The 26,696-nt window shown below is 45.3% G+C and overlaps 2 protein-coding genes across 3 annotated transcripts in view; one reads left to right on the top strand and one right to left on the bottom strand.

Moving 5' to 3' along the window:
* The window catches only part of LOC109460454 (dynein heavy chain domain-containing protein 1), a 70,062-nt gene that overhangs the window by 12,386 nt on the left and 30,980 nt on the right, over nucleotides 1-26,696 (bottom strand). The window contains exons 15-30 of the mRNA XM_088791613.1: nucleotides 26,482-26,607; nucleotides 26,117-26,393; nucleotides 22,692-22,819; nucleotides 22,396-22,594; nucleotides 21,924-22,015; nucleotides 21,177-21,384; nucleotides 19,677-19,802; nucleotides 19,262-19,359; nucleotides 16,267-19,153; nucleotides 15,885-16,062; nucleotides 15,527-15,719; nucleotides 15,011-15,299; nucleotides 1,168-2,767; nucleotides 770-978; nucleotides 312-516; nucleotides 134-236 (exon numbers count right to left, since the gene is read on the bottom strand). Coding sequence (XP_088647739.1) covers nucleotides 134-236; nucleotides 312-516; nucleotides 770-978; nucleotides 1,168-2,767; nucleotides 15,011-15,299; nucleotides 15,527-15,719; nucleotides 15,885-16,062; nucleotides 16,267-19,153; nucleotides 19,262-19,359; nucleotides 19,677-19,802; nucleotides 21,177-21,384; nucleotides 21,924-22,015; nucleotides 22,396-22,594; nucleotides 22,692-22,819; nucleotides 26,117-26,393; nucleotides 26,482-26,607 — 6,918 coding nt within the window. The remainder of the gene's footprint in view (nucleotides 1-133; nucleotides 237-311; nucleotides 517-769; nucleotides 979-1,167; nucleotides 2,768-15,010; nucleotides 15,300-15,526; nucleotides 15,720-15,884; nucleotides 16,063-16,266; nucleotides 19,154-19,261; nucleotides 19,360-19,676; nucleotides 19,803-21,176; nucleotides 21,385-21,923; nucleotides 22,016-22,395; nucleotides 22,595-22,691; nucleotides 22,820-26,116; nucleotides 26,394-26,481; nucleotides 26,608-26,696) is intronic.
* RRP8 (ribosomal RNA processing 8) overlaps nucleotides 1-26,696 on the top strand; it is a 61,008-nt gene that overhangs the window by 32,462 nt on the left and 1,850 nt on the right. Inside the window, exon 8 of one of the 2 annotated variants that reach the window (XR_012497496.2) lies at nucleotides 16,304-16,433. The exons of the other annotated variant lie outside the window; for it this stretch is intronic. The gene's annotated coding sequence lies outside the window, so the exon portion shown is untranslated. Of the gene's footprint in view, nucleotides 1-16,303; nucleotides 16,434-26,696 lie in introns of those variants that run through there. 2 annotated transcript variants of the gene reach the window in all.

Raw genomic sequence — 26,696 nt, 5'->3', positions numbered from 1 at the left:
TAGAAAGATCCCATGGGGAAAGGCGGACTCTTTGGAGACAAGAACTAAGGTTTAGTCTGGTTGGTTCCTGCCAAGTCCCCTTTTGGGCTCCTGCTTTGACCCTCCCTCTGCCTCATAATCTTCTCCCCCTTACCCTGCGGGAGTGTTTCAGCTGCTGTTCCAAGTTGAAGACCAGGTCAGTGTGGGCACTGTGCTGCTCAATCAGCATTGTCAGATTCCCCAGGGCATTGTGGATCCTGGAGATACAATATGCCAGTGAGTGGACCCGAGGGAGCTGGAGGCGGCACAGTGCAGGGAATGGGACCACGCACCGCTGGGCCTTGTTCTCCATCTGCAGGATCATCTGTTGCTGCAGCAGCACGAAGGTGCCCAGGAAGTCTAGGAAGGTCTTGGGGGTGACGAGGGGCAATTCAGGGCACAGGTGTCCATGGTAGCTGGCAGCCGACAGGTGGATGAGAGCCATGGCTTTGGCCACACTGGGAATTGAGGCCTGGAGGTCTGGGCACTTCAAGGAGTCTGCAACAAGCATGGCTTTAGCCTGGACTTGTGAGCTTGTAAGGGAATGGGAAAGGAAAGGGACCCTTTCCTGGCTCAAGACAGAGGGCAGAAGAGGTGAAGGGGGAGGGAGGGGGGGGAGAGAGAGAGAGAGCGAGAGAGAGAGAGAGAGAGAGAGAGAGAGAGAGAGAGAGAGAGAGAGACTGACACTGACCTAAGTAATAATCCTCCCTAGAACCTGGTTGAGTGGAGAGGACAGGTAAAAAGGGCTCACCGTCACCAGGGGCTAGACTCTGAGCACCCTGCAGGTGGTGCTGGACCACACTGACCAGGGAATCTTGGTCCCAGGGTTCATAGCGATCAATGCTGGCGATGGCCAGTTGAAGGAGCCTCAGGAAAAGGAGGGAGGGCAGCTGTTTGCGGGCCTGGTCATCTCCAATCAGGATGAACATGTGTAAGTGGCTGCACACTTGCTGGTAGAACCTGTGGGCCAGGAGCTCAGATACGGTCCTCCCCTTTCTCCATGTTTGCCCATCCAGGCCCCAGTCTCAACCTTGACCCCTTAGCCCTGATCTTCTGAGCCCTCACAGCAGCCCCTAGTTTTCTTTTTAGCTTTTTGGCCAGAATGGAGTAAGAGCAGAGCAGCCCCTCGAGTGGGGTTCTTGGCCTTACCTCTGCAGCAGCATTTCCTTCCTGATGATCTCCTTGACACTAAGGGTCTCCCTGGGGAAATGTTCTTCAATGTTGTCCAGATCTGCCTCTGTGTACTGGTCAGGGAAACTGCCTGAGGATGCCAGGGCCAGCAGACGATGAAGGGTAGTAAGATCTATACCCTTGGGCACCAGCAGGGCCACGGGCTGTCCTAACATGCCAGCATGCCAGCTGGCATCCCGTAGACACTGGAGAATGGCGTCCTCTGGCTCACAGGGTAGATGGAAGAGGCGGGCCTGACAAATGTTAGCTGCCAGAGTGATGGCAGTACAGCGCCCCGTGCTCAGAGCCCCCGAGAGCAGTAGGCCATGCTGCCGGGGCCTGGCCAGCACCCGGACCAGGCGGGCCACGTGCTGGGCCATTGAGCGGCACTGGGCAAGGTGGGGGCTCAGCTTTAGCTGAGCGGCTGAGGTGGCCAGCTGCTCCCCCAGGCTCTCCCACTGCCGTTCCAGGTATAAATTGGGGCCCTCAGAGTTGGAACCTAGTATCAGCTCTTGACTGAAGACCAGGTCTGAGGGCTTTTCCTGCGGACAAAGTAGCAGCACTGGTAGCAACAGGGGTGAGACCAGATCCACCTGGAATGCCTTCTGACCCCAATTCTTAGCTCCCTTTAGGTGGAGTTTGCAGCTGGAGGTCACTGTGCCTTCCTCCTGGTTTATCTTTTGACTTATGCTCTCTGTGGCCTTATTCTTTACTGGTACAAGATCTGAATATTTGTAGGGTGGGTCTGTGGTAACCTGAAGGCCATAAGCGTTCTCCTCTGTTTCACTGCCGCTGTTGCTTAAGTCCTCCCACTGGGTCAGCTCCCCCTCTGACTCCACTTCAGGCACTCTCTCCTCCTCCTCTTCTTCCCCCTCCTCCCCCTCCTCATGGCCCTTGCCCAGGCTCTGGGGCACCTGCCCACAGCAGAAGACACTCTGAGCTACTTCTAGAAGTAGCTTGGCACAGTGAGAGCGTTCCCTAGGGCTGTCTAGCCGGTCACAAAAGGTTCTCTGTGCCTCGTGCAGCCAGAGACGCACCATGTTGCGCATGGCCATCATAATTGTCAGGCGTGTGCCACGCAAGCCTGACACCCGGCGCAAGTGCTCCTGGTGGTTGGGGTAGTCCAGAAAACCTCGAGAGCCTGTTCTGGTCGGCAGCAGCTGCAGGCTGCCCAGTAGTTGGCTCACAGAGTGCAGGGAGAAGTGGTAGTGTGGGTGGAGGGGTGAAGGCTTAAAGCAGTTGCCCACAGCCTCCCAGGCCTCCACCGAGGCCCGGACCAGGGCTCTTGCTAGAGCACCCTCCCGCTCCACAGAGGGGAAATGCTCAAGCCAGACCTGGATGATAGGTGTGTGCCTGCTCAACAGCATGGCCTGGGTCATACTGCTCAAGGCCAGCACTGTGAAGAGCCGAAAAAGGCGTGGGCTCAGGGGGCGCTCACAGAAGCCCGGCACTGTGGCTGTGGCAAAGAAGTTGACTACAGGCTGCAGCGTCTGCAGTTCCAAGGTGTTGTGGGCACACAGAGTGCCATCTATGGCCTGGCGCAGAGTCTCCAACACTGGCTGACAGCTCTTCTCTGGGTCTATGGGACATTAAGAATAACAGTGAGGACATGAGTCCATGGGACAGTGTCACCCTGTTCCTCCTATTTCTGCATCGCTGGGTTTACTTCCAGCACACACAGGGTTCTAAAGGAATTCTGTGCATCTGATGTATTGGGACTTGGTCGTGTCCACGTTTTTTCTCTCTCCCCTACACTCTCCCTAAAAATGAGAAATTTCTTCTCTCTTCTCCCCCAAATCCTCCCATTATGACCAATTATTCATTAACTGAAGGTTAATGGATAGGAAAGTTTGGAAGCTGAGATGAATGGAGCCCACAATAGGAGGAAAAGTGCAATGATCACAGTCAGAGTGTGGAGTTATATCACATGCACAATTTCATCAAGTTAACGTTATTAAGATATGACATATAAAATGTACACATTTTAAATGTATAGTTCAGTGAGCTTTGACAAATGTATATACCTGTGTAACCACCACCCCAATGACATTTAGAACACTTTCATCACCCCAGAAATTTCCCTCATACACCTTTGTAGTCAATTCCCCTACCACATTGTCCCAGGAATTTCTATCTGATCTAATTTCTATCACTATGGATTAGCTTTGCCTGTTCTGGAACTTCATATAAGGGGAATCATATGGTATGCAGTTTACCATGTCTGGCTTCCTTCACTCAGCATCATTTTCAGATTCATCCGTGTTTTGTGTGTATCAGTAGTATATTCCATTTTATTGCTGAGTAGTATTCTATTATGAAAATACTACAATTTGTAGATCCATCGACACATTATGGGCATTTAGGTTGTTTCCAGGTTTTGACTATTCAGGATAATGCTGCTATGAACATTCACGTATAAGTTTATTTGAGAACATACATATGCTTTCATTTCACTTAGGTAAATACAAGAAGAATTGCTGGGTCTTATAGTAAGTATATATGTAATTTGATAAGAAACTGCCACACTCTTTTTTAATAGTGTTTGTATCATTTTACAATCCCACCAGTAAAGTGTGAAAGTTTCAATAGCTCTACATTTCACAACATTTGTTATTCTTGGTCTTTCTAATTATAATCTTTCTAGTACGTGTAAACTACTATCTCATGGTCGTTTTAATTTGCAGTTCATTGATGTCTAATGGCATCAAGAATCTTTTCATGTGCCATTGGCCACACATGTATCTTTCTTCTGTGAAGTGTCTGTTCCTTTGTCTATTTTTAAAAAATGGAGTTTGTATTCTTATTGAATTGTAAGAGCTTTTTATATATTCTGGGTATAAATCCTTTGTCAGATATATGTGTCATGAATATTTTCTATGGCATATTTTATAATTTTCTTAGCAGTGTCTTGAAGGGCATAGGGTTTTCATTTTGGTAAAATCTAATTTTTGTGTCTTGTCTAAGAAATCATTGCCTCTAACCAAGGTCACACAAATTTTTCTCCAACATTTAAAAAAAGTTATAGTTTTACTGTTTAGATTTAGGTCTGTAATCCATTTATAATTGATTTTAGTATGTATCTTGAGTTAGGATTCAAGGTTCATTTCTTCCCCCTACACAGATATGCAGTTGTTCCAGCCCATTTGTTGAAAAGACTTTCTCCCGTTGAATTATCTTGGCACATTATCTGAAAACAAATTGACCCTATATCAGATTCTCTGTTCCGTTCCGTTAGTCTGTATCTGTGTCCTTATACCAATACCACATCTTCTTGCTTACTGTAGTTGTATAGTAAGTCTTGAAATCACTAGTTTAGACCTCCAAAGTTTGGCTATTCTAGGTCTTTTGCATTTCCACAAAAGTCTCAGAATGAGCCTGTCAATTTCTAAAAAAAAGAAAGGCCTGCTCAGATTTAGATTGGCATTACATCGAGTCTGTAGATCAGTTTGAGGAGGACGAGCACCTTAACAATACTGACTCCTGACTCCTCTGATTCATGAATGTGATGCACGAGGTCTGACAATTAAGTTCACAAACTCATCCTAGAGAGAGTGCTACATACCTCACTGCTGAATATCACTACGGTCACCTTCAAAGTACTCCCCTTGGGAAGCTATGCACCGATGCCAGCACCTAGTTCACCCTTCAAAGCAATTTTGGAACTCTTTTTCTGGAATGGCCATCAGAGCTGTTTTCGTATTACCCTTGATGTGCTGAATGTCATCAAAATGTCTTCCTTTCAATATTTCCTTTATCTTTGGGTAAAGAAAGAAGTCACTGGAGGCCAGATCAGGTGATTAGGGAGGGTGTTCCCATACAGTTATTTGTTTACTGGCTAAAAACTCCCTCGCAGACAGTGCTGTGTGAGCTGGTGCATTGTCGTGATGCAAGAGCCATGAATTGTTGGCAAAAAGTTCAGTTCGTCTAACTTTTTCATGCAGCCTTTTCAGCACTTCCAAATAGTAAACTTGGTTAATTGTTTGTCCAGTTGGTACAAATTCATAATGAATAATCCCTGTGATATCAAAAAAGGTTAACAACATTGTTGCAACAAGTTCACGAACTTAATTGTCTCAGCAATATTTAATAATTATCAGTGTATATCTTAAATTAACTTTTTTCCTAAATATTTTAAGCTTTTAGATGATACTTTAAACACTATTTAAAATTTCCGATTGTTCGTTACTAAGATATAGAAATATTAATGATTTCAATAGACTGACTTTGTATCTGGTGACCCTGCTAAATTCACTTATTTATTCCAGTAGTTTTGTAGGATTTTTTTTTTTTTTTTGTAGATTCCACAGGATTCTCTGTGTACAAAATCATGTCATATACCGGTAGAGACAGTGTTATTTTGTCTTCTCTAGTTTTAAAGGCTTTATTTTTTTTTCTTCTCTTACTGCGCTGATGTGGGTTTTTGGTGCAATGTTGAATAGAAGCAGTGGATATTCTTGCCTTGTGACTGATCTTAGGGAGAAAGTGTAAGGACATTTTAACAATATTAATACTTCCAATCCATGAGCAAAGTATGTCCTTCCATTTATCTGTATCTTGTTCAGTTTCTTTCTTCAATGTCTTATAGTTTCCAGAGTACAGGTTTTTCATACCTTTGGTTAAATTTATTCCTAGGTATATTTGATGCAGTTGTAAATGGGATTGTTTTCTTAATTCTTCTTCTGACCATTCATTATTGATGTATAGAAATGCAACGTATTTCTCTATATTGATTCAGAATTGTGCAACTTTACTGAAGTCATTTATTAGTTCTAATAGTTTTTTTGGTGGTCTTTAGGGAGTTCTATATATAGTTTCATGCCATCTACAAATAATGAGAGTTTTACTTCTTTTTCAATTTGGATGCATTTTATATCTCTGTCTTGTCTGATTGCTGTAGCAGGACTTCCGATATTATGTTGAATAGAAGTGGTGATAGTGGGTATCCTTCTCTTATTCCTGATCTTAGAGGAAAGACTTTCAGCTTTTCACCATTGAGTATGATATTAGCAGAGGGTTTGTCATATATGGCCTTTATTATGTAGCGATATGTTCCTTCTGTAGCCACTTTGTTGCGTTTTTATCATAAATGGATGTTGAATTTTGTCAAATGCTTTTTCTGAATCTGTGGAGATAATCATATGGTTTTGTTAATGTATCACATTAATTGATTTATGTATGTTGAACCATCCTTTAATCCCTAGAATGACTTACACTTGGTCATTGTGTATAATCCTTTTAATGGATTGTTGAATCCGGTTTGCTAATATTTTGTTGAGAATTTTTACTTCTATGTTCATCAAGGATATTGGCCTGCAGTTTTCTTTTTTGTAATGTCTTTATCTGCCTTTGGTATCAAGGTGCTGACTTCCTAAAAATGAGTTTGGAAGCATTCTTTCCTCTTCGATTTTTTGAATTAGTTTAAAAAGGATAGGTATTTTTCTTTGAATGTTTGGTAGAATTCACATGTGAAACCTGGACTTTTATTTGTTGGAAGTCTTTTGATTACTGCTTCACTTTCTTTTCTTTTCTTTTTTTTTTTTTTTAAGATTTTATTGGGGAAGGGGAACAGGACTTTATTGGAGAACAGTGTGTGCTTCCAGGACTTTTTTCCAAGTCAAGTTGTTGTCCTTTCAATCTTAGTTGTGGAGGGTTCTGTTCAGCTTCAAGTTGTTGTCCTTCCAGTCTTAGTTGTGGAGGGCGCAGCTCAGCTCCAGGTCCAGTTGCCGTTGCTAGTTGCAGGGGGCACAGCCCACCATCCCTTGCGGGAGTCGAACCGGCAACCTATGGTTGAGAGGACACGCTCCAACCAACTGAGCCATCCGGGAGCTCAGCAGCAGCTCAGCTCAAGGTGCCATGTTCAATTTTAGTTGCAGGGGGCACTGCCCACCATCCCTTGCGGGAGTCGAGGAATTAAACTGGCAACCTTGTGGTTGAGAGCCCGTGCTCCAACCAACAACTGAGCCATCTGGGAGGCAGCTCAGCTCAAGGTGCCGTGTTCAATCTTAGTTGCAGGGGGCAGAGCCCACCATCCCTTGCGGGACTCAAGGAATTGAACTGGCAACCTTGTGGTTGAGAGCCCACTGGCCCATGTGGGAATCGAACCGGCAGCGTTCGGAGTCAGGAGCACAGAGCTCTAAATGCCTGAGTCACCGGGCCGGCCCCTGCTTCACTTTCATTGCTAGTAATTGGTCTGTTTAGATTTTGTATTTCTTCCTGGTTCAGTCTTAGAAGTTTATATACTTCTAGAAATTTATCCATTTCTTTTAGATTGTCCGATTTGTTGGCATATAATTGTTCATAGTATTCTTTAATATTTGCATTTCTGTGGTGTTAATTTAACTTCTCTTTCATTTATGATATTACTTATCTGGCTCTCTTTTTTTCTTGATGAGTTTGGCTAAAGGTTTGTCTCTTTTATTTATCTTTTCAAAGAACCATATCTTAGTTTTATTCATCTTTTCTGTTGCTTAATTTCTATTTTGTTTGGTTCTGCTCTGATCTTAACTATTTCCTTCCTTTTGTTCACTTTGGGTTTTGTTTGTTCTTCTTTTTCTACTTCTTTTAGGTGTAGTTAGATTGCTTATTTGGGGTTTCCTTTTTTTCTTGAGATATAGCTATGAACTTCCCTCTTAGAACTGCTTTTGCTGTATCCCATAAATTTTGAAAAGTTGTGTTTCCAATTTAATTTGTTTCAAGATAGTTTTTCATTTCTTGTTTGATCTCCTTTTTTATCCATTGGTAATGTTTAATAGCATGTTGTTTAGTCTCCATATATATTTGTGGTTTTTCCACTTGTCTTTCTGTAGTTGATTTCCAGTTTCATGCCATTGTGATTGGAAAAGATGCTTGATATGATTTCAATCTTCTTGAATTTACTAAGGTTTGTTTTGTGGCCTCTTATGTGATCTATCCTGGAGAATGTTCCATGTGCTCTTGAAAAAAATGTGTATTCTGCAGTTTTTGGATGAAATGTTCTATAAATGTCTATTCAGTTGATCTCATCTAATGTGATATTTAAGGCCATTATTTCCTTATTAATTTTCTGATTGGGTGATCTATCCTTTGATTTTGGTATTAAAATACCCTACACTATTATTGTATTACTGTGGATTTCTCCTTTTATGTCCATTACCATGTTTCCCTGAAAATAGGACCGGGTCTTATATTAATTTTTGCTCCAAAAGATGCATTAGGGCTTATTTTCAGGGGATATCTTGTACAGCAATCTATATTTATTCAAATACAGTCATATCATCTTCTTCTGGAACATTGTCATAATGTACTAAATGCGTCCATCTGGCTGACTGTCTTAACTGGGGCTTATTTTCGGGGTAGGTCTTATTTTCAGTAATATTTGCTTTATATACTTAGGTGCTCCTATGTTGGGTGTGTAGATATTTACGATAGTTATATCCTCTTGTTGGACTGACCCCTTTATAATTATGTAATGTCCTTCTTTGTCTTTTTTTTTTTTTTTTTACATTTTTTGTTTTAAAGTCTGTTTTGTCTGATATAAGAATTGTTATTCTGGCTTTCTTTTAGTTACTACTTTCATGGAATATCTTTTTTCATCCCTTCACTTTCAGTCTATGTGTTTTTCAGTTTGCGGTGAGTCTCTTCAAGCAGCATATAGATAGGTCTTTTTTTTTTTTTATTAGTTTCAGGTGCACAAGACAGAGCAAAACTTAGACGTTTATCATTTATATCCCTCACACTGTGTGAACCCCCCTCCCCCATCCACTATCCCTCTGTACGTTCCCCAAATTAATTTTCAAAACCCCGTGGTCATCTTGTGGTTACCGACTATTTTCTAAACCTCTCACCTTCCCCTTATCCCCACCCCGCCACCCCTCTAGCAACCCTCAGTTTTTGATAGGTCATTTTTTTAAAGCAGCATATCGATTGGTCATGTTTTTTAAATCCATTCACCCACCCTATGCCTTTTTATTGGAACATTTAACCCATTTCCATTTAATGTAATTATTGATCATATGGAATTATTGCCATTTTGTTAATATTTTTATAGTTGTCCTTTGTTCCTTTCTTCTTCTTTAGATTTCTTCCCTTGTGGTTCGCTATTTTTCTTTGGTGTTCTGTTCAGGTTCATTTCTCTTTGTTCTTTTTGTATCTTTTGTAGATTTTTGGTTTGTGGTTACCATGAGGTTTATGTATATCATTCTTTTTTTTTTTTTAATTTTATTTTATTAAATTTATTGGGGTGACAATTGTTAGTAAAATTACATAGATTTCAGGTGTACAATTCTGTATTACATCATCTATAAATCCCATTGTGTGTTCATCACCCAGAGTCAGTTCTCCTTCCATCACCATATATTCGATCCCCCTTACCCTCATCTCCCACCCCCCACCCCCCGCCCCTCTTACCCTCTGGCAACCACTAAACTATTGTCTGTGTCTATGAGTTTCTGTTTCTCATTTGTTTGTCAGTATATCATTCTTTATCTATAGCAGTCTTATTTTAAGCTGATAGGTGTTTAAGTTCAAATATATTCTACATTTTTATTTCCCTCTCCATCCATGCTTTATGTTACTGATATCATATTTTAGATCTTTCTATGTTGTGTACCTTCAAACTACTTATTGTAATTTGAGTTGATTTGATACTTTTTTTAATCTTCATAGTAGCTTTTTAAATGTCTGATTTGTGATATTTATTGAATATTAGTTTTTACCTGTGAAGTTTCCCCCTTTCTCATATTTTCATATTTCTAGTTATGGCCTTTTCTACTTAAAGAAGACCTTTTAGGGGTGGCCAGTTAGCTCAGTTCGTTAAAGCATGGTGCTAATAATACCAAGGTTGCCGATTCTATCCCCGTGTGGGCCACTGTGAGCTGTGCCCCTCCTTAAAAAAAAATCCTTTAACATTTCTTATAAAGCTGGCTTAATGGTGATAAAGTACTTTATATTTTGCTTGTTCTGGCAACTCTTTATCTCTCCTTCAATTTTGAATGATAACCTTGCTGGGTAAATTATTCTAGGTTGTAGGTTCCTTTCTTTCAGCACTTGAAAGATGTCTTGCCACTCCCTTCTGGCATATAAAGTTGCTGGTGAGAAATCAACTGATAGCCTTATAGGGTTTCCTTTGTATGCAACTCATTTTTCTCTTGCTTTCTTCAAGATTATCTCTTTTAACTTTTGCCATTTCAGCTACAGTAAGTCTTGGTGTGGGTCTCTTTGGGGTCATCTTGTTTGGAATTCTTTGTGCTTCTTGGACCTGGATGTTTGTTTCCTTTCCCACATTAGAAATGTTTTCAGCCATTATTTCTTTAAATAAAGTTTCTGTTCTTTTCTTTCTTCTCCTTCTGGGATCCCTATAATGTGAATGTTTGTGCACTTGATGTTATCCCAAAGGACCCTTAAATTATCCTCATTTTATAAATTTTTTTTCTTCGGTTTTGATTGGTTGATTTCCACTATTCTGTCTTTCAGGTCATGGATCTGTTCTTTTATGTTAGCTAATTTGTTTTGATTCCTTCTGATGTGTTTTTCATTTCAGTTATTGTATTCTTCAGGTCCAGTTGGTTCTTTCTTATACTTTCTAACTTTTTGTTGAAGTTCTCCCTAAGTTCCTCTCTTCCACTCTCAAGTTTTGGAGCATCCTTATGACTGTTTCTTTAAATTCTTTATCAGACAAATTACTTATTTCTGTTTCCCTAGGGTTTTTTTCTGGGGATTTTTCTTGTTCCTTCATTTGAGAGATATTCTTCTGTTTTTTTCATTATGTTTAACTTTTTATGTTTGTTTATATAAGTTAGACAAAATAGCTGTCTCTTCCAGTCTTGGAAAAGTGGCCTTATGTAGAAGCGGGCTGTGTAGACTGTGTGTGTCAGGTGGTTTTGGCAAGGTGGTAGAAGCCGAGTGGGTGCTTAGGGTGTTCAGGGCACTGACCTACCGAGCTGGAGCAGCTCCAAGTAGGGAGTATTAATGCCTGTTGATTCTGCTTGCACCCTTTGTTTGGGCCAAAATGGGCTCGGGCAATGTGTCTGGGAACACACTGCAGTGAACTTCAGGCAGGCCAGGACACCTGGATAGAGCCTCCACCCACTCTATGGAAGTGGAAGGGGACATAAACAATGGCACTCACCAGCCCCTCCAAATCCAGAGAATTCCTGCAGTCCCCAGGGAGCTCCTGCAGCTCTCCAGTCTTCATACAGGTTCTCGCTCTTGTTTTTTGTACCCAAAGCGGTCCCATGTAGAAGAGACCTCTGTGTAGGCTTTATGTGCCAGGTAATTTTGTGAAGCCCCTTGAAGCTGAGCAGGGCTATACCACATAGGACACTTGCCTGTAGACCAGGAGCAGCTCTCAGAAGGGAGGCCAGATAGCTGTGGTGATGCCTTGTGGTTCCTGCTTGATCCCTTTGTTGGATGCAAAAAGCTCCAGGCAATGTAGCTGAGAAACACTGTGGTAACTTTGCAGGTAGACCAAAACAAGGGACTAGAGCTCAAAGTGTGTGTGTGTGGGGGTAGTGTTCAACATAAACAATGGCACTCACAGCCTCCTCCCACCATGGAGAGTTCCCGCAGATCCAGGAGGGCTCCTTTGGCTTCCCAGCCTTTTCTATTTGGTCTCTTTCTCTTTTATTAAAACTATTCATTCAATGCTCTGATGTCTCACAGGAGTAACTGTATATTTGCTTTTGCTCATGAGAGGGGATGAATTAAGTGTGCTCCTATGATGCCACCATCTTGGACCTCCTCCATCCATTTACATTTAGTGTTATTATGGATATGGTTGGTTTAAGGTCCATCATATTGTTATTTGTCTCTTCTATGTTTTAGTTTCTGTTGTTCATTTCCTGTTTCCTTTTACATACTTGAAAGTTTTTAGTATCCCACTGTATTTCATTTATTGGCTTTTTTTTTTAAGGAGGGCGCAGCTCAAGGTGGCCCATGCGGGGATCAAACCGGCAACCTTGGTGCTACTAGCACCATGCTCTAATCAACTGACCTAACCAGCCACCTTTATTTATTGGCTTTTTAGCTATGCTCTTTATTATTATTTAGTGATGCCTCTTTATCAATATTCAGAAGTAATATTTTACCACTTCACACTTCATAGCTTGACCTTTCCTACTTCCTATTTCACAAATGTAAGAGCCTTACAATAGTATAATTTTACTCACTGCTCCCTACCCTGTCCTCTTACTATTGTTCCAATTTCTTTTTTACTTCTACTTACATTACCAACTCCATCTAACAATGTTATTATTTTTGTTTTAAACTATCGACTGTCTCTTAAGGAAATTAAGAGATGGAAAAGATAGTTATTTATATGTACCTACCTACATATTTACCATTTTTGATGCTCTTTATTCTTTTCTGTAGATCTGAGTTTCCATATATTATTTCCCTTCTGCCTAAAGAACATCTTTTAGCATTTCTTACAGTGCAGTTTTAGCAGCTGAGAATTTTCTCAGCTTTCATGTATCTGAACTAACTTTATTTCATCCTCATTTATGAAGGGTGTCTTTATTGGATAGAGAATTCTGTGATGACAGGTTGTTTCCTTTTAGTACTTTAAAGATGTGGTACCAGCATCCTCTGGACTGTTACTTCTGATGCAAAATTAACCGCTATTCTTAAGATTGTTCATCTGTACATAATGTGTCTTGTCTTGTCTCTGACCACTTTCAAAATTTTTCTTTCTTATATTTTTCAGCAGTTTGACTAATGTGCCTAAGTGTGGTTTTCTTTTATTTTACTTGGGGATAACTGAGCTTTCTATAGCTGAAAGTCAATATTTTCTGAGAAAGTTGGGGAAATTTTGGTCATTATTTCCTCAAAGAGCTTTTCTGCCCTATTCTTATTATCCTTTCTTTCTGTTTCTGCAACTCCAATTATATATGTGTTAGACTAAAGCTCTATTCATATTCAATATGTTTCTGTTCTTCAGTGTGCATTAACTCTTTCTTTTGCCATCTCCAATCTATTAAGCCATCCATGGAATTTTCCATTTTAATTATTGTGTTTTCCAGTTGTAAAATTTCCATTTAGTTATTTTTAGTGGTTTCCATTTCTTTGCTGAGATTACCTATAAGTTCACTCATTAAGAACATAGTTTCCTTTAAGTGCTTGATAACTTTTATAATAGCTTCTATAAAGTATTTGTCTGCTAAATTCAACTTCTAGACCATGTCAGGGTCAGTTTTTATTGACTGTTTTCTCTTGTTTTTTGTTTTATTGTATGTCTATTAATTTTTTATTTTATACTGGATGTTTTGGTGGCTGTCACCCAATTTACACTGCCAGCTATAATAAACATCGCTCTACAGTGTTTTCAACCTTCTTGATGAAATCTCTTTCCAGCTGTCATTCACTGACCCGAATTTACCCTTTCTATTATCCACTGACAACCTGATTGTTTGTGCAAATTCATTGAGAAGGCCAAATAATATAGTTGGAGAAAATTACAAGTTTTGGTGCTAAACAGACTTGAATCTTACTCTTGGTTCTGACACGTACTGCCTAGAGTATCTTGGGGAAGTTATAAAATCTCTGTTTATCTTTAAAGTAATCATAACAAATATCCATCTCAATGGGCTTTTATGAACACTAACAATGACAGAGATAAAGTATGTAGCACATAGCATACACTAAATTGTACCTACTATTATCAAGTGCTTATACCACCTGATTCAAATTTTCTACATTCCATGAGGGACTTCAGTGTCTAACTGGACAATCCATCTAATGCTTTAGCCCATTTACTTCCTTGACTCTACCATTCTGTGCCTATTCTTCATTTCTTCCCATTCCCATGGCCATATTCTGAGCCTGTCACAATTTAGAAACACACCACTTTAGAAACTTTAAATTTTAAACTTCCCAGTATCTCAAACTTTCATCACAATTTCTCCCCTTTCCCTTCTTATCTTTTCTTCTACAAACTCTTACTGAGCACTTACTTCCTTTTGAGTCTATCAAAATTAATGAGACACATCTCTGTTCTCATGAAGCTCACAGTGTGGTGGAAGGGGCTGATGAGTAAACATACAATTATACAACCATGGTTGTCACAGGTTTTTGTACAGAGTACAGGATGAGTATCTAACCTAGTCTGGAGGCTCAGGCTTCTTGTAAATATTGCCTGAGATTATTTGTAAAGAATAAGTAGGACTTAGCCAGATCAATAGATGAGAGAAGGCAGAGAGGACAGCAGTCCCAGAGGCCAGAGGAAGCATGACTCATTGGATGCCTGTCCATAGCTGAGTCCAGTTGGAGCACATAATGTGAGTCTAGAGAAGAAAGCCTCGTCACAAGGAATCTTGCAAGAGCATTGCCAAAGTTCCAGGTAATGACTACCTGAACCAGGGAAGATGGAATAGAAATAAGTGGAAAGATTTGAGAGATATTTAGGGGGCAGAATTGAGAGTGATGGTGATTGGACATTGGTGAGAGAGATGTCAATAAGATTTCTGGTTTAAATGGATGGTGTTACAAAGAGGACACACAGGAGCAGGTTTTGGAGGAAGATGATGAGTTCAGGGTTAAATTTGAGGTGCAATGGGACAGCAAGGTAGTGATACACAATAGGTAGTTAGATGAACAGGTCTAGTGCTTAGAAGAGAAGCCTGGGTTGGAGATAAAGATTTAGCAGTGAAAGCATAGAGACGGTGGAAGGGACCATGAGAAGAGTAAGATTATTCAGGGAGTGTATGTAGACTGAGAAGATATTAAGAATGGAAGGAACACTGAAGTTTAGTCTATAGGTGTATATTTGAGAGTCAGTGACTACTGCTAGGGATTTAACAGTCTCAAAAGAGGACAATGGCTCCTTCCTCCCCTCCTCCCGGCTCCTCACCAGAAGCAGCCAGGTGCAGATCCTCCAGCAGGAAGAGGAGGGAGCCTTTAGAATCCAGGTGCCGCCCAGGCCATGTGTTGACTTGTGCCTGGCTCTGGACCCCTCGGCTCAGCAGAAGGCGAAGGTGGATGGTACTGAAGGCAGGGTGGATGCGGCTGTACGTGCAAGGGTGATGTGGCTCCACTAGCACCTCCACAAATGCGGACTTCCCGGTGGCTGCCTCTCCAGCCAGCAGCACTGGGTGTCCCTCCATCAGAAGTAGGTCCACCACATACAAGAGCCGTTCAGTCTGCAGGACAGGAGCAGGGCTTACTGTGGCATCTCCGGTTTAAGACAGTAATCTAGATGAAAGTAAAGGTCTGGAGGCCTTGTCTTAAAGCTGTACTTGCAGAATACTTCATGTATTCTTGTGTGAAAACATCAAAGAATGGAAGCCTCAGCTGGGCCTAGAACGTAGACTCCCCCAGGATATCTCCTCAAACCCCAACCCCAGGGGGTCACACACTGTCCTCACACCTGGGGAGAAGGAGTGAAGGTGCCCGGAAGTCCCTTCAAGCGGCTGCCCAGGTATTGGCCAGTGAAGGGGACCAGTGTCCCATCTTCAGGGCACACATGTAGATCAAACACCAATGCTGAGGGCGATGGCTCAGGATAGTTGGAGAGACAACTAATAGAACCCCTCAGGAAGGTATCAAAGAGGGGCCAGAGCCTGCTCAGATGGATATACAAGCAAGAGTGTCAGTTACAACAGTACCATTTGTGACACACGCACACACTCCACCCACCCCCGACAGGCATGTCACCTGGGTTTTGACTCCCATGGGCCAGTCCATCTCAGCCCTCTGCATCCCCTGTCCCCAACCCCTGTAGATACCTGGAGGGAAGGTGGGCTCCAAAGCCCCAGATCAAGGCAAAAAGAAAGCTGCTGACACCCAGCAAGTGCTCTCTGTGCTTACGAGACACATCATCGCCGTCAACCTGGGACTGGTTCAGAGAGCTGCTTTGTGAGGACTTGAAGCTTTGGGCTACAGGATCACTATAGCTGAGGTCCTCTGCAAAGGTCACCATGGCCAGAATGAGAGCCCCAGCAGGAAGAAGTTGGGGTGGGGGAGATTAGAAGTTGGCTCTATTACTTCTCACTTTCAGTCCCCAGCCCAAGTCCACCAAAGAACCCATGCCCCAGGCTCTAGCCATCTGCCATCTATCCTCAAGCCTCCATGGTTCTCATAGCAGCCCTCTCTTTCCCTTCCCTTCACCTGTGATATGTGCCCTCTTTTCCTCATCTATGCGCAGGTGGCGGTCAAGCAGACAACGCAAAAGGCGAGCCAGGCTGGTGACTTCAGCCACGCCTGGGCAAACAGCCTGCTGCCCATGTGCCTGCAGCAGGGAGCTGGCACCCTGCTGGGTGAGGAATTGGAATGTTGCAGGCACCAGCACTTCAGCCAGGTGGTTGAGCTCAGTGACCGTCTGGGGTTGCAGGGGGTACTCATGGGGCAAGGCTGCCATCAGGATGCTGAGCATCCCCTGCCAAGTCTGTTCCCCACCACACCACACTAGGTCACAGCGGCCCACCACTGTGGGGGACATGCCTGTTGTGTCTCCCACCTCCATCAGGAGAAAAGTACTTGGGGGTCGTTCTATCTGCTGACCATTGGGGAGGGTAAGCTGGGGGGGGTCGCTCAGGAGGCAAGTGACAGAGTCCAGCCAAGCAGCACTAGAGGCTCCATCACATATTATCCAGTGCTGGATCCCCACCGATCGCTGTGTCTTCCTCTTTGGGTTCACAGTCTTACACTGACTGGCTGCATGCAGCAGCTTGGGGAAGATGCCTTGGTGCCAGCAGGAGCCTTCTAGCCATCCCAGGAACTCCTGGGGGCTGAGGACACTGGGATACAGGTGCGTAATTTCCACAGGTGGATAGCCCGGTGTTGAGGTGACCTCCCTGTCTGCAAGCTGATTCTGGATCTGAAATAAGCTGTGCCAACAAGTAGTCTTGCCGCTGCCTGCAGGGCCCAGGAGCAAAATGCCTGAGGCCCGGCATAAGGCCTGGCTCAGCTGCTCCAGGGACCCCAAAATATCAGGACTGGGATGCAGGCCTGCCTGCCTCAATTCCTCCACCAGCAGTGGCTTCCTCAGCCTGTGGGTCACAGGCTCTGCCAGCACCTGGCTGGCACTGGGAAAGATCCCACCGAGCAGCTTTTGGAGGTTGTGAAGATGGACCCCATCGAGGACACTGAATAGTGGGGAGTGTAGCAAAGCACGCACTAGGGCGGCCTCCTCAATGGCAGCTAGGCTGTAGGACTGCTGGGAGTTGGGTGCTTCCTTGGTCACATTTAGAGACTGTATCATGTCTGCCAGTACCTGCTTGAGCAGTCGCAGGCGGCAGGGCAGGGGCCTAGACACGAGCTCACTCTCTAGGGAGAAGAACTTGGATAGGCGGGTAGCCATGCGGGAGGCATCCCGCATCCCTGCACCCAGGAGGGTCAGCTCGGCTACTTGCTGTAGGTTAGGCAGTGTGAATGCCACAGGCCGCAGTAGCAGGCGCAGGTTGGCGGGCACAGCAGGGACCAGGGCAGTCATTGTCAGGAGACAGCCATAGCCAAGACGCATATACACGTGATGTTTCTCAAAGAAGCCACTGCCAAGGAACTGGGAGTGGGTGGGGTCGATGGTACTGATGCCTCCGGAAGCTTCCCGGTACAGTGGGGCATAGAGGTGGTACAGTTCAGCCAGGCGCTGGCCCAGGGCAGAGAGCAAGCCAAGGGGCAGGTACTGAGCTGCCTCCAACAGCAGCCAGGCACCACCCTGCAGGGCACCATTCAGGTAGTTGCTCAGGCTTTGGGCCTCCATCTGAGGCAGGCAGTGCATCATCACCAGCTGGCGCCCCAGGGCCTGTGCCAGGTTCTTCACCATGGCTACCTTGCCCACACCATCAGGGCCCAGTAAGGTCCCACAGGCCACCTCCTCCAGGGCCAATAACAGTACCAGGGCTGGGCGCTCAGGCAGCAGGCTGGGTAGAGACTCCAGTCTGGGACCCAGGTACTCATAATTGTACAGAAAGGACCGGCCTAGCACCTCTATCCAGCATGCTGCTGGTGACAGAGAATTCTCAGTAGATACAATAGTCTTGAGACTCTGCAGGGGACTTTTGGGGATGGTGCGAGATGAACCCAGGTGGTACTTGAGTTGGCGGGCCCAGTGGAAGTCTGCCAGATCACAGACCTGGTGCTCCTTCAGCAGCTGTGCTATATCCCGGTGAGTCACTGCCATGACTAGTAGGGCACTGAGAAGGCTGGTCTGGCGGACAGAGGGCAGGGGCTGCCCACCTTGGTAGGCCCTCTGGGCCCGTGCAAAATGCACCAGTCCTTCTAGCTTCCATACATGTGCGGAGACCATGGCCAGGGTCCTCCCCTCAAGCAGCGCTTCTTCCATCTCGGCCCGCCATACCACCTCCTCTGCCACCAGCACACACTGCCATGGGAAAGCCTTGATTAAATCTAGCCAGTGGTGGACATACTGTTGCAGGGGCAACTGGCTTTGCTGGGGCAGTTCCTTGAAGGCCTTGTCTAGGGACGGGCCCAGAGCCAGATGGGCAGCCACACAGTCCTGCAGCATGTGCACCAATGCCAAACGCAGACACTTTTCCAGCGATGCCAGCCATTTGGGGAGATCTGGATACAAAGGAAGCGACTCCTGCAGCTTCACCTCCTCCCCACCTGCCCCTAGCACTACAAGTGCCTCTACCTGAGTCTGTGTGCTTGGCTTTGACTCCTGGTCCTCCATGTTTCTGTCTATTGGGATAGACTTGAAGCTCACAGCATGCACATGAGGAAAGCAGCGTCGCACCCATATCTGGGCCTCACATGACTCTAGTGGGGCAGCCAGCAGGGCCACTAGCTCACCGTCACTGAGGAAGAAGAGGCGGGGGAAGTGAGCACAGAACCCATAGAGCACACTTTCCAGAGCAATAATGATGCCCTCCAGCTCTGCTGAGCCTGCTTGCAGCAGTTGTTGCAGCTGCTGGCCTTGGAAATAAGGGCTCCGCTTGGCACTGGGCACTATAAGTGACAGAACCAGAGGGTCAGCTACAGAGATCTGCATCAGAGTCCGATACTGATCATCCATGGCCTTGAAACGGGAGTCCTGTGATGAAGGAGAGGGTAAAAGTGAGGGTGGATGTGATGGGGCAGCTCCCCCCTCCCAATCACTATTCAGTAGCTTTCGTCCACCCTACCTCACCCCCTTCCCTACCAGGTCAGAACTGGGAAATTGGATCTTCATCTCATGTAGAACTTTATTCAGAAAAATCCACTTCTGCTGAAAAGTCACCCACACCTCCAGCACGTCACCTGTGTGAGTAGCCAGAGGAACACTGGAGAGAGACTAGGGTTCTAGTTTCTGCAAGGGGGTCCAGCCTGGTACTGACCTCTCAGGCTGCCCCACCCCAAAACAGTCTGCTCAGCAGGACCCGAGGACCTTGCTTGGAGGACAGAAACCTTTCACTGTGAATAAAGAGCTGCTCATCTCCACCCAAGAAATAGCCCTGAAGAAGATCCTCACTCTGTCTTTCAGATCTTCCCCACCCAAATCCCAAATCTCACGCCATCGCTCTGGGCCATCCTGCCTTAGGTCCCACCCATCAGCCCAGCTAGAGGCCTGCACTCACCCAGGCCATGCATGATGGTCACCCACTCCAAAGCTATTTTGTATAAGTCTCCTGAGTTTTGTATGGCCAGGATCTTGAACAGCACCTGAAGACTTTCCTGGATAGAATCCTGCAGGCTGCTGGAATCTAAGGAAGAGTGGGCTCCAGCTGAGCTGAGCTGAGCTGGCAGTCAGATGAGGAAAGACCGGGGTGACTAATACCCAAAATACACTGAAACTCACAGACCTCAAGCTATTCTCTAGAAGACCCAAACATTTTATTCTTTCACTAGTTGAACTGTGTGCTCACCAAGAACCAGAGTGTGTTGGAAAACCTGTTTATGTGAGTTACAATTTCAATTACAGAATTTAAGCTAATATGTTAACCAATGAAATATGAGTGGGAAAAGAGTTGTTGGTTCTGTGGAAATCATTAAAGGCTTTAGTAAAGGTGAGTTGATAAAAAGGTGAGTTGATAAAATGATATTAAATTAAGTATAGGTCAGCCAATTTTCAAAAATCAGGAAATTATAATAAAAATGTAGAAAAGTACTGGACCCAGGTAACTTTACAATGTCTTCATGTCATTGCTCAACTTTACAGAAACTGAAATTAGAAATAGTAGACAATGCATGAAGGCGAGAAAGGCAGTGAGGAACTTCTACTAGTTGACTGCAAATCAAAGTAAAGATTGTCCTTAGGTGAAAAGATTATAAATAAGTGTACATTTATATGTTTTAAGCTAAAAAAATCTTAAGCCATGTATGCATCATATTTTATGATTTCCCTGTGTGTCTAACTTTTTAAATGTGCCAGTTGGGTTTCAATTTTGTTGGATAAGAGAATTTCTCCTCTACTGGCAATTCCCTAACTGTACCATCTTAGGTGCCTGTACATAAGTTGTTCCCTCTCCCTGGTATGCCCTTTCCCCTTGCAAGTTTAGAAAATTCCTTTTCCTTCAAAAGTCAGCAAGAGGCCTCTCCATAAGGGAAGGGAAGATTTCTCTGACTTTCCCTGGTCCTCTGAAGCTGTCCTCTTTCTGAGATTTTACTGCCCTCAGTTAGGTGCTCCATCATGCACTTATCTCTATTCTACTGGACTGGGAGCTCTTGGGGGATGGGACGTCTGTCTGTAAATCTCAGCATCTCCTGCGTTTGGTTCAAAGGAGGTGGGTGAATTTGATGAGGGAATGAAAAAGGAATGAATGAGTGGGGCAGGGTACAATCTATAGGACAGAGCATTGAAAGGTGGAGAGACATGACCGTGAGGAACTTCTTAGTACACCCAGAAAGGAAAGGACCTTTGCTGAAGAGGCTAGGCAGTGGGTCGGAACTCCCAAGAAGATTAAGACTGTATGTGAGCTACATAGAATATGCTGTCTCAGAACACTGATATCTCAGGCCGTCCAGGAAGGACGGGAACCTGGCTAGAGAAGCCAGATCCAGCAGAGCGTGGTGGACGTGGTGGATGAATATGGTCTCCCACAGGGGGCTTTCACTGGGCCACAAGGGCTGGGTCTCACCTGAAAGAATGAAGGTGCCACTATCCTTGGCCACTACGTCCCAGTGGGGACTGCGGAGCATGTGCCTCTTGGAGTGCTCCACGACTGGGGGCTCGTAGGGCACATGCAGGATGAAGTTGAGCAGTCGCAGCTGGCGCACTTCCCAGACCCGCTGCAGCTGCCGCAGGGTCTGTTGGGCATGGACTTGTTCATTTTCACACTGCCAGATCTGGAATAGCTGGGTCTCAGGAACCAGGACTGGGTAATGGCTCAGGGGATAGCGTTGGAGCTGGGACTCAAGGGCCGGCACTCAGGGGAGTGGAGGTCTCAGAGATGGAGAGTGGGACCATCGGGCTTCAAAGGCAGGCCAGCAGCAGCTAACTCTGACATAGGGCTGCTGCTGAAACTCACTCTTTTGCAGTGCTCCAGCTGAGCAGACAGTACCTCAGTCAGCAAGTGCTTTTTTGGGACAGGGTAAGTGTTGGGGGACATGTCCCATCCTATGTACCCACAACTTTGGGGCTGCCACCCACTGCCTTCCACTGGGGGGTGCATATTCTCAGTCACAGAGAATCTGAAATCACCCATCAGATCCCCATATGCTCCCAGCAGGCCAGCAACCTCAACCCTCCCAACCACCCACCCACCCACAAGCCAATATCTACTACCCACTTGTCTCAAGGGGCTGCTAGGCCTCAACTGGCTCTATTAGAGCTCAGCAAACATGTCCTGGACTCGAACCACCTCCCTCCCTCCAGTGGGTCTCACCTGATTGAGTCGATCCGCAAACTCCAGCAGCGGACAAGCAAGCAGCTGGCCCAGTGTTAGGAGTTCTAGGTTCAGACTGCCCAGCCCTAAGGCTGACGGTAGAGGGGACAAGTCAGAGCGACACCAGCATATGGCAGAGTCCAGCCCATATCCCAAGCCAGATCCGGGACCCAGAGCCCAGCCCAGCCCAACTCCCAGATGGCAGATCTGAGAGCACAACATATTATAGAGCCAAGAACCCCAAACCCAAGGTCCAGAGCACAGCACAGAGCCCAGAGCTGACTCCAGCCTGAGCCAGCTCAGGTCAGCAGGGAGGACCCACATGGTGGTATGGGGTGGGGGCGGGGGAGTACAGTACTTGGGGGAAGGCAGGGAGGGAGGGTGTTTCCAACAGGAGTGGCAGGGAACTGAGCTTTCGCATTGTTCTAACCCCTATGTCCTTCCCTTCCCCTCTGATGGTACCCAAGCACACCTCGCAGGAGGGCTTGGAGATTGAGGCTCTGCAGCTGGAGGCTGCCCAGCTTGGTAAGCAATGGCAGGAAGCTGCGAAATTCCTCCAGAATGTGCATGCAGCACTGCAGAACTGGGCTGTGCAGCCCCAGGGTGGCACTCATCTGGGTTGCCTCTGTCAGCCAGCCATCTGTCTTCTCCTGGGCCATAGCCAGGCTGAACTGTAGGGAGAAGAGCTCACTGTCGGCTGGAGACCCTTCCACACACCTCCCGAAAACTCCATTCCCAGGCAGGAGCTCCAAAGAAGGGTGTCAGCACCTTGGCAAAAGCCATGCACTTCCATTCGCTGATGTTTTCAGAAATGACTCGGTACAGGTGCCAGATACGCTGCTGCTGCACAATAGGACGGGTCCCACAGATTGGCAAGGGCACAGGACTCTTATCCCCTATGAGACAGGACTGACTGAGGCCTGGGCTAGGCATGGAGGGGGGGGGCATGATGGGGAATGGTCAGTCAAGAGCCCATAATGACAGAAGTAGGGTTTCCGGGCAGAAATTCCCACCCGTTTTCGTGAATTTTTTTCGCTATCCCATACCCAAATCCTGAGAAAAGTTGGTTGGGAAATCAGGAAAATCGGCTTCTTGAACCCAGTAATACCCACAATGGGAAATAAACGTACTAATCACAATGTATCTCTTAGACATTTTTCCTATTTATCATAGAAGAGGGGGTCCCAAAAGTGCCAGGGTGAGGGGTCCAAAATTATTTAGTACAACAATAGAGGAAGAGACAATCCAAGGGACAGTTATTCCATGGCTAGAATATCTTGGAAGAATGTGAAGGCAATGAAAGGGAAGGGTTCCTCTTCCATTACTCTCCATCTCACTCACTTCACTCAGGCCACAGCACTCTTTCCTGTGCTCAGATACACCAGGCATGCTCCTTACTGTTGAAGGTCTTTGACTGACCGTTCATTCTGGAATACTATTCCCTCAGAAAAGCATTTGGGGGCCGGCCCAGTGGCTTAGGCAGTTAGAGCTCCGTGCTCCTAACTCCGAAGGCTGCCAGTTTGATTCCCACATGGGCCAGTGGGCTCTCAACCACAAGGTTGCCAGTTCAATTCCCTGAGTCCCGCAAGGGATGGTGGGCTCTGCCCCCTGAACTAAGATTGAACATGGCACCTTAAGCTGAGCTGCCTCCTGGACAGCTCAGTTGTTGGTTGGAGCGCGGGCTCTCAACCAGAAGATTGCCAGTTCAATTCCTCGAGTCCCGCAAGGGATGGTGGGCAGCGCCCACTGCAACTAAAATTGAACATGGCACCTTGAGCTGAGCTGCCGCTGAGCTCCCGGATGGCTCAGTTGGTTGGGGCGTGTCCTCTCAACCACAAGGTTGCCGGTTCGACTCCCGCAAGGGATGGTGGGCTGTGCCCCCTGCAACTAGCAACGGCAACTGGACCTGGAGCTGAGCTGCGACCTCCACAACTAAGACTGAAAGAACAACAACTTGAAGCTGAATGGCACCCTCCACAACTAAGATTGAAAGAACAACAGCTTGACTTAGAAAAAAGTCACGGGAGTACACTCTATTCCTCAATAAAGTCCTGTTCCCCTTCCCCAATAAAATCTTAATAAAAAAGGAAAGCATTTGGCTCACTCCCTCACCGAATTCAAGTCCTTGTTCAAACCTCACCTTCTTAATGAGGCCTATGCAGCCCACCCTTTTAAGAACATCCCCACAGCCTTTTTTATTATTAGTGTGGATAATATATTCCTGTTTTTCCAATAGTTTACTTTGTACTTTGGTGCCCAAATTGTCCCACATTTGGCCAGTTGGTATCCCTTCTGTGTCCTTGTGACATGCTCCCATCACTTCATAAAAGAACTTAACACTTCCTTACTTTCTTGCTTAAACGATATTCCAGGCTTATCTTGTACCTATCTTGCCACAGCCCTGGAATCATCCACTGTCTGAGGAGCCCTGGTTCCTTTTCGTGGAAATGGTATTAAAAATTAAGATCTGGGCACAGTGTAACTCCTTGTTATTGGGGTGTCTTTGCTTCTTGGCCTCTTCAGTAGACAGTTAGGAGATATATTCATGTGTGTATACATACATGCATACACTTACATACATTTGCACATAAGCATGAATACACCTACAACATGTGTATGTGTGTTTTAAAATGCAATGGAAATTACAGAGTAGATACCACAGAAAATGGAAGCTTATAAAACAAGTCATGATATTTCCCCAGAACTCAGAAAGAACAAAGAAATGAGTGATGATGAAGACAAAAGAAATGGAGGAGAGATCCAGAAAATCCAACATAACAAATAAAAATTCTGGAAGGAGAACACAGCAAATATAAGAGCCATTATCAAATAATCGATAAACAGATTACCTACAAAGGAAAAAAAAGGAGGTTGATATCAGATTTGTCCACAATGTCAGAAGACAATGAAGCAATATCTAAGTTTGAATAAAAGATTTTGTGACTTCAGAATTTAATATTTACCCAAGCTGTAACATAAGGACATTAGAAAGTCATTGTCAGCATAGGAGCTTAGAAATTTAATACCTCCAATTCCTTTCTTAGAAAAAAAGAAATACTCAAAGAAATATTACAGTCATCCAAGGAAATAATGGAAATAATGAAAAGATGTGGTATTAAAAAAAAAAGTAGTGGATAAACAAAACCAGGACTCTTTAGATGTCAAAATAGTTGTTAATATGGTTATAAAACAAAACAAATGTCAAAAGTAATAAAAGGTATATAATAAAAAACAAATAGTATTAATAATCTGTACTAAGAGCCTAGATTATTTTAACAAAACCTGGGAGTCTGGTGAGGAGACTGGGATGGAAGAAGGAAGTAAAAACACTGTGGAGTCTTCTGGGCCTAGCATCACAGGGCCTGAGTCTACTACTCCGCCTTTTCACAAACATCTCCAAACCTAACAGGAAAGGTCAAGTTAGTGATCTACGGGATTGAGGGTCTCCTGATACTTAACCAAAGGAAAAGTCCCTTGCTTGAGGATGGCCCCAGAGTGTCCAACACCTCACATTTGGCCAAATGGCCCTGGGATGGGGGATGCTCACGGGCAGAGATGGTAATAGCTGGTAGTTGACCACAGGCAACTCAGAAGCAATGTGCTTTTCAAGGGACTTAAGTGACCGATAAAAGTGACTGCATCCGACGAAGAAAAAAACTTGAGCCCACAAAATTCTTTATGTGAAGAAGGGAACCACCACTGTGCCGAAGGGCTAAGACCAGAAGTTCTGTCCTGGTCTTCCCTTGTGAGCCAGTGAAGCCCTCAGCAGCTGCCTTGCTACAGCACATTGGCTGAAAGCAATGGCTATGGAGCATCCAGACCTCTGTTTATCTGTGGCCTGCTGCCTGGTACAGGGCTGGGTTGAACAGGGCTACACAAAGGGTAAGTACTACAATAAAGACATCTTTACGTTCTCCTGCACAGGCTTTTAGACCTGTCACCCCTTCACATTCTAATGGAACATTCACCTGTTTGCCTCCCCTCCGAGACTCCCTTTACCCTAAGCACAGTACTTATAGCCAATGTATGAAGATTTGGTGCTGCAGGTTCATTTATAAAAGAGATTAATGAAGGTATGAGATTCCCGAGACTTGCTTAGGGTCACACAGGACACAGGACCCTAAGTCCTAACCCTTATCTCAGTTGGAGGGCCTATGACAGCGTGGTGGTGGAGGGGCGGGGATCCTCAGTACCAGTGAAGGTGGCGTAGGCACGGTGCAGCTCACTGAGGTGGCTGGCTGTGCTCTGGAACTGGCGCTCCAGGGCAAGGAGCTGGCGCTCAGTGCTCCTCTGCTCTTGCGCAGGGTCCATGAAGGGCCCGGACAGGGCCTTCTCAATCAGGCCTTCCAGCTCTGCCAGTGCTGCTGCCATCAGCTGCTGCAGCTTGGGCACGATGGTATGTTGCTTGCTGAGCATGAACTCTGAGGCCTGGCTTCTCTCAAACTGAAATGCCTCCCACATATCCAGAAGCTGTGGGGCAAGCAGAGAGCAGTCGAGTCAATGTGGTTGTGGGGAGGGGACCGGGAGGGATGAGTGACTCTCTGAACTGCCTTCTCACCGAGATGTCCAGCGCCTCATTCTCAGCACTAAAGAGGTGAAAGTGGCTGCGGGTGAGTTCATGGAGTGACCGTATGTATTCCATTCGCTCCTCCAGCTTGTTGTACTGGTCATTGACCTCGTTCAACTGCAGGGGCCACAACATGAGATCAGCACCCCCATAACCCTGCGCCCCTCTTGGGGCCCATCTCTGAGGGATACGCCCACTTTCTGGAG

This window comes from Rhinolophus sinicus, chromosome 14 (assembly GCF_057876585.1).
Source record: "Rhinolophus sinicus isolate RSI-liver-muscle chromosome 14, RSI-T2T, whole genome shotgun sequence".
Taxonomy (NCBI): domain Eukaryota; kingdom Metazoa; phylum Chordata; class Mammalia; order Chiroptera; family Rhinolophidae; genus Rhinolophus; species Rhinolophus sinicus.
The sequence above is the reverse complement of the archived record's forward strand: the minus strand, read 5'-3'. Positions and strand labels throughout refer to the sequence as shown.